At 38.9% G+C, this 7,645-nt stretch overlaps 1 protein-coding gene across 15 annotated transcripts in view; it reads right to left on the bottom strand.

Moving 5' to 3' along the window:
- Window positions 1-3,860: 3,860 nt before the first annotated feature.
- Window positions 3,861-7,645, bottom strand: part of LOC139474225 (CUGBP Elav-like family member 2) — a 230,921-nt gene continuing 227,136 nt past the window's right edge. For all 15 annotated transcript variants that reach the window (XM_071257131.1, XM_071257134.1, XM_071257133.1 and 12 more), the window contains 2 exons: window positions 7,220-7,366; window positions 3,861-5,348 (listed from right to left, as the gene is read on the bottom strand). In XM_071257131.1, coding sequence (XP_071113232.1) covers window positions 7,239-7,366 — 128 coding nt within the window. In that variant the 3' untranslated portion in view covers window positions 3,861-5,348; window positions 7,220-7,238. The remainder of the gene's footprint in view (window positions 5,349-7,219; window positions 7,367-7,645) is intronic.

Here is a 7,645-nt window from a genome sequence, read left to right as displayed (position 1 = left end):
TAGAAACCACACACTGTGGCCACAGGGAGACACATCAAAGTTAGGACAATAAAATAAGTAAAATCTGCTTTCCGTCAGTCGAGTCCAGTGGTGGCAGGCAGGCGGGGCCGATATCTACATGCTGAGTTACCTGGTTAACAAACCTCTATACCAACTACTGTGATCTGGCAACTGGGCTGCAGCAGATATGGGGAACTGTTTCCCTGGGCTCCCTCTGTCAGAGCTCCAGGTCCAGATTCAGGGCATCATCTCACAACCATTCAAGCATGGAGACTGATAAACACATCACCGATGCAAATTCCCACGGAGAAATATGAAATACTGAGGGTGCAATTCTAGCATTCATGAATTGACAAAAATGAGCATGAAGAAAAGAGGTGAAAAATATCACAATTTTGATTATAATCAAGTTCATATGAATACAAATATACATTTACATGTATTTCTCCCCTATACCCTGTTGTCAAAGCGACACGTCTTGGATCTACTGCAGCCCAGTTAAATGAAATGTCAAGTCCATCTATATGTAACGGCTAGGGAAGGACATGGCAGCCAATATACAGATGCTGTTTCTAGTCTACTATAGGTTTTAGGTCTCGTCTGACTAGATATGTTGTCAAGTACTGAGTAAGGCAAGAAAATAGCAGGACCCTCAATTATCCTGCACATCTGCTTCACAAGTTGGTGACAAGGAGTCAACTGTTCAAGTGAAGCACTCAAACAAAGGTAGCCAGAATCAAGGACTGTACTGTCCCAATAATGCTCTACTTTAAGAGTTCAGTTGAAAGGGATATAATATTCACAACACTTTGAACGTCTTTCACCAAATTCCGAACGTCTGGCAAAGCTCCAATTGAACAGTCTTCCTTGCCACCACCTTGTGCTGACAGTTTTGTGAACACAATTATACTACCAATCCCATGGTAAACTGTGACCAGCAAGTAAGATTTGACAATATCATTGACAGTAGAAATACACATAATATACTCAATCATACCTTTTGATTTTCCTCCTCATTTGGTCATTTAAAAGATACAGTGTGACGAAAACGCAACATGAAGCACTTGTAATGCTAGTTGAATGCTTTGATTTTGATTGATAAATAAATGCAAAATACTGATAGGGGTAGGAACCGAATATCAGCTAGACAGACACATAGTTTTGATATCCCCCAAGGAATCACATCTCGCTGATCCACAGCGCATTGCCATGACCATAATACAAGATATATACTGATTTGGGTCGATCACCAAATGTACACACATTCAACGAACCTGAGGTATGAAGATTTTGTAACAAACGTTTATATCCAACATACTCTGAACAGGAAAGACTCAATACTGTTTAACAGCTGTGGAACTAAACGAGACTGCAAAGTAACAGGTTAGGCTTGGTGCGTTAAAAATGGGTACCCAGTAATAAATTGTGTTGCTTTTAAAGCAAGACGTGCCCGAGTGGAACAACATGGACAGAGAACACATAGTCCTGAGTTTGTGCCGACAGCAAATTGGCAGGGGGGTCCAATCAACTCCGGGGATCAAGACTTGTCACAGTCAGACAAACGGATCTGGGGGACTGACATAGATGTTTAGTTTTTGAAGGATTATTATTACTGAAAATTTAAAATTCACATGCATATGATAAGCTAGGTCAATATTGATTGGTAAAATGGAATTCTCATAGGCATTAACTGGGAATTTAACACCACACTGAGCAATCATGCAGCAGTACCATCGTATCATAGTGGGAGACCAAGAATACCAAACCACGGATAATATTAGTCGGAAATTAAGAAGATTGCACTACAAAGCCACCCCTTTCTAATTCTTAGAATATCAGATGATTTATACCACACTTGATACATCCCTATCCTACATCCAAACTTGCAGGAGCAACTTGAAAGGGACATACGATATAGCAAACTATTTTCCAAATTGGCTGACTGTGACAAATCTGTGGAACCTAAAATGATTTTAAGCATATGATTGTGAGCTGTTGTAACAAATAAAATAATTGCAAACATTACTCATTACTGACAAAGGTATTAACTATTGGGATCACAACCAGAACATACAACTGTAATAAAAAATACTTCCAGAGTCACTCGTGCAGCATGTCTTGTGTTTTAAAAAAAAAACTATCTTGTAAACAAATCAAACACATGTACAAACATGACACATCACTAGTTCAAGTAAGTCGTAAGTTTCCAATCTCAAATACACATATATAGTTATCCGCAAAAATTGGAGACATGGTAAAATTTTGATATGGTCTAACTATGCAGTAAGTATCTACAGTTAAAACATATGCAGTAAAACTATGGTACTATGCAGAAAGCTAAGTCTACTCTTTGGTTCAACTATGTAGCATGCAAGGCAAGCAGCTATAGAGAACATTAACTCGTGTGCAAGTATGTGACTAAACAAGACCAATGTATGCTACACAAAAAGTTAGGACCATCCAATTTCTTCATATTACAATAACGAACCGGTCATGCCATGACAGAATAACTATAGTGATATGAAAGAATCGGGGCATCCTGGACTTTTTGGAGTAGTATATGTAACAGAGTCCCATTATGAAACAGAAACTGTACAATTTGTAACCTTCAGAAAAACAACAATAACAGCCTGTAAGTTTGGGGAAATAGTTTAAAGCTACAGAAGGAAGGACACTGTGAGGTATTTTTACAGAACTTACACATAAACCATGCATTAATCTTTGATTGGCTCAAAAGGATGAACACTCAAGTTTGCAAAGTATGACTTTAATCAAGTTAACAAAACATCAACATAATAAATATCACTCTTTCCATAAAGATCGCTTTTTGGGTCAGCTTATGACTAGATACCACTAAAGTAATTTGGATATATTCCTACCGACGATGTCTCTGACCTAGCCTGACCCTCTGATTGTCTGCTGCTTACATAGAACATTCACTTGGGTTTACATCAGTTTTCTCGGCTGGTCACACTTGGTCATATTCAACAGTGCACACAAAATGGAAGTGGTGAACAAAATTTGACATTTACATCTTAATTCGTCTTGCAATGCATGATTTAGTACTTTTGATTCTGGAAATGAAGCAATGAGACAGCATTGTAATGAAAAATACTTCTATAAAATATTTTAAACACAACTGATATGTTAACAAGTCTTAAATTTTCAACACAAACAATCAAGTATTTCGGCGACATATGTGCCACATCTACATTTAAAAAAAACTGACATAAATATGAATAGATGTTTACAAAAGTTGAAAATGTATAATGTCTACAAGTTCAAGAGTTATACGGACGCCCCCAAGCTACTGTCTAAGGTTCAAGGCTATTTTGCCTCAACGAGCAGATAACGAGACACACCAATCTACTCAGCATATGATTTCAAACGACTCACTCAACACCAGTAAATACAGTCCTCAAAAACAAACTTTCACTTAAAGGGAAAACTCCACAACATTTAAATGAGATTAATTTTTGATTTTCACACATTGTAACAAGAAAACTCGATCAACATCAACAACTTTTCATTTAAAAAAAAGAACGAACACTGCAAACAAGTTAACACTTTGTTGAGAAAGAACTGAAGTACATTACATGTCTAAAATGTTCCTCTCCTTCACAATATAAGGCAGCATTTGTTGTTAGACGACCAAGTCAAGATGGTCTAACTCTTGCATTTACTAAATAATGGGGTACCTTTGCAGCAGGGAATTGACAGACACAGGAAGGGTCTTGTTCACATACTATACAGGATGATACAATCTGCAAAGAAGTATTTTTTAATTCATACAAGTACTGGTATTTTAGCCCAATGCTTCGGCCATGAAACAGCAAAAAATTTGAACATGTTTTAAATATATTAATCAAAGGGCCTTTGTTATATCGATCTGAATGTTTTATGGTTGTACAAATTATTGACATACGTAATCAAGCAGGTTTCTGTGAGACGAGCCCCTTCCTGTTTCATGGTATTATGGGATACAAGCTTCTGAATACGTATAGTAACATGATGACAATCTCTCCTTGTAATAAATACTTCAAGAATATGTTCTCAGGTTCATTTCCCACCTACTAATGCGTATGTACATGAGACAAATAATATTAAATGCAAACATTCTCCACATTGTCATGAAGAGACATTAACTAAAATGGAGCTTGAATATCGAAGACTCCAAACCACCATGGAAATGAAACACAGCATGAAACAACATGAATTAGAAACAATGATCCCTTTGGTATAGTAAACATGTTAAAATATAAATTGAAAATAAAATGAACTACACTGAAACAGTTTCCATGTATCTGGGTACAGAGCGTAAGGCCTGGAGTAGCAAGAATCCACATAGCAGTCAACTACCCTTACTACGGGCTGAGGCCGAGGTCTAGCATAACAATTCATGGTGGATCATAAGACTGCAGGGATAGGCTTCTGACACACACATATAGCCATGGAACATTGTCCCATCTTGGCTTCATTCAATACGAGTCCTGTTCTGGTTGTTCTCCTGTAGTAACTAATGTGTATATATGATCGGCTAAGTGTGTAAGTTTGGGGATTAGTAAGATAAAGTGTAAATTTTGAGGAGACAGTAATACTGTAAGGATTCCATAGTTGCTTGAAACAAATACAATGGCAAGACAGGCTTATGGAATATTAATGGAAACAATTGGTATGAAACTTCCTCTGGGCTAAATGCAAGCAAACAAAGCATCTAAACTGTATATCTGAAATCTCTATCCAATATGCATTCTTTGGATATTCAATTCAATATATGTGGACACAGATCATTTTCAGAACTGGCTATAGCGCGATTAAGGCTGAATGTTGTACTACCTTTAACTTGATACAAGTAATCCCTGCAGTCTTAATAAGCATAAAAGAACAAAATTAAAATCAAATACAATTCCTTCACCAAAATGATGGGTGATATCGCTTGAATCACTGAACACATTTCCGCTGTCGTCTTGCAGGCAGTGCCACCATCTCTATCATGTCGCCCAACAATGGTACCCCAATACAGAAACATGTACACCTTGGACGAGAACTTGAATAAAACAAACCACATCTCCCTCTCTCGCCCAACCACAGTTATTTATCACTTTCAGCAGTCTGTAGCCCAGACCCATGCTGATCACATTGCTTAGGAAGGATTAACCTTGACCCCAGGTCAGGGTCAGTCGGTCGGTCGGTCGGGCGAGAGAATCAACCAATCGTTGATGTTGGAGGAAGCTAGCGGGCTACAGTGACAACAGCTATTTACGTGACAGGCAAACTCATTTGTTTGAGGAGACATGAAGGACAGCACGGCAACATGGGTAACACGCCACGACGCACGGCACGGTCATCTACATAGAAAAGAAGCAAAAAGAAAACAAATTAAAAACATTGCCCCAAGCAGTTGGATATAGTCAGTCTGGCCTTTGTTTAAATGGGGTCATACTGTTTGATTAACAGAAGTGATGGTTAAGGATTCACAAAGGAAAGGGACACAACAGAATAGTGTCATGATTGGGGAACTGATTCACGCAAAAAAATATATGTAAAGATCACATTGTAGAATTTGTTTATTTCTGTATGTTCACAACTAGACATGTACCCCTGCAATTATTTGATGAAAACGTTTTGTAACAACTGCATTCAATGAATGACACCTCCATAGTTTCAAATGTGTTCTGGACGTTTTCACACCACACCATACAACACAAACACAACATACCACACAGACAACACACCACACAAACACCAGAAACCTTCCCATGCCGTACAAAACATCTTTCATAACATGCATCAAACAGCAACAATTTGGATAGCTTAGTGAATCATGTACACCTTAGCATGTCTTTCAAACAGTTCAAACATGTCACGGACATAGGAACTATTTCTTGAAATATTGTTAATGGCCACTGTAGTCATTCCACACAACTCCAAGGTTGATAGATTTTGAGTGAATGGGAAGTGAAGAGGACTAAGAACAGAATGAGCCCTGCGAGTTAGAGAGAGAGGTGGAGCCAGGTCTTGGAGCTCATGGCTTACAGCAGCACGTGCATGAGGGAAAACACAAAGGCCAGACAGAAGCCAGAGAGCAAGGAGAAATGGACGAACAGGTGGCAGAGAGGCTAGCATTGGGAGAGACCGTACAGGACAACCTAACACACAACATAACCTGTCTCCTGCAACATTTATTCAGTTCAAGCTTGATCTCTTCGATTACATTCTCCCCATTCACATTACAGAGGCTAGGCAGGATAAAATACCATGAGTCCCAATCCATCCAATATCAAAACTGGTCATGTCTTCACATGATCTTCACCAATGTGAAAACTTCACTTGTGACAGTCCTTGATTTATTTGTCATAGATCCTCCCAATTCACAGCTCATTGAAGCTAGATGATAAAACACAATTACACCCTATCAATCCAATGTCAAAAGGTGTCATGTCTTGACATGATCTTCTTTAATGCTAAAAACTTCCAAGTGTATCCCTGTTTGGTGATTTTCATTCATCCCATATATATATATATATTCACCCACTGTTCATATAACATATCTTCGAAAGCATTAACCTACTACTTACTTCAGAGTAATGTACTCAGACACTTTGGCGAACATTATACCCAAATAACCCAACAGAGAGAACAATAATTTTTCCTGAACCAAGACAAAGCATGCCATTAATGGGGCCAAGATTCATTGACAGAGCATACAGAAGGACAGGACAAACAGGGGGTACAAAAAACACTGAAGGTGGACCGCCACGGGTAACAAACAGCAAGGCCCATCTCTGCTGTCTACACTGATGCAGGACATCCCTATCCACACCATGTCCATGTGGGCAGGCATCAGATACCGGCAACACGGAGCTAGATGGCAATCTTACTAGGACAATCGGAGACAGTATCCGGACAGTTCATAAATCCACTGGTAAAAAATACATACCAGTTCCAGTATGTATATCTGACAATCCCACAATGATAATAAGTGTCAGGAATATTTCAAAACTCAAAATCATAGAAACAGACAAGAGTCACAAACAGAAGTGTATGTATAAGTAATTGAGAACTGTCCCTTCTTCTAGACACCAACTACGTTCAGACTGTCATGTACCTCTCTGACCACCCACCATAGGTTTCACGCAGGTATCTCACCTGTCAAACTGGATAGTGAGGACAGTGAGCATGGCATTTATTGATAAACTCCTACCTTGAGGGTACTCACCGTGCTAACAATCAGCTAGCTAGTAGGGCTTGCTGTCGTTTTTTGGACGCTTTAACTGGACTTTGAGGCGTTTCATGCCGATCTGGAACCCGTTCATGGCCTGTATTGCTGCTTGTGCTGACATGGGGTTGTCGTAGCTCACAAAACCTGCATCAGGGGATAGTAGGGTCACTACTTACAGTTCTCAGGCAGAGAAACTGTCATAACTAAGGTTTGATATTGGGATCACCTGATACACAACTGTTTGGAGATAGATTTTGACATTACAAACTGGTCATAGGCTGTACCAGAAACACTCTTCTCAACTAGCTAAATCTTTCAACATATAATTCAGGTGATTAGTGAGTTTGGTTTAATGCCGCTTTGAACATTATTTCAGTTATATCACATTTCAGCTTCATGGGGATGGAAAACCTAAAGTGATGC

The sequence above is a fragment of the Haliotis cracherodii genome, unplaced genomic scaffold, assembly GCF_022045235.1.
Source record: "Haliotis cracherodii isolate W230 unplaced genomic scaffold, xgHalCrac1.p SCAF_3, whole genome shotgun sequence".
NCBI lineage: Eukaryota > Metazoa > Mollusca > Gastropoda > Lepetellida > Haliotidae > Haliotis > Haliotis cracherodii.
The sequence above is the reverse complement of the archived record's forward strand: the minus strand, read 5'-3'. Positions and strand labels throughout refer to the sequence as shown.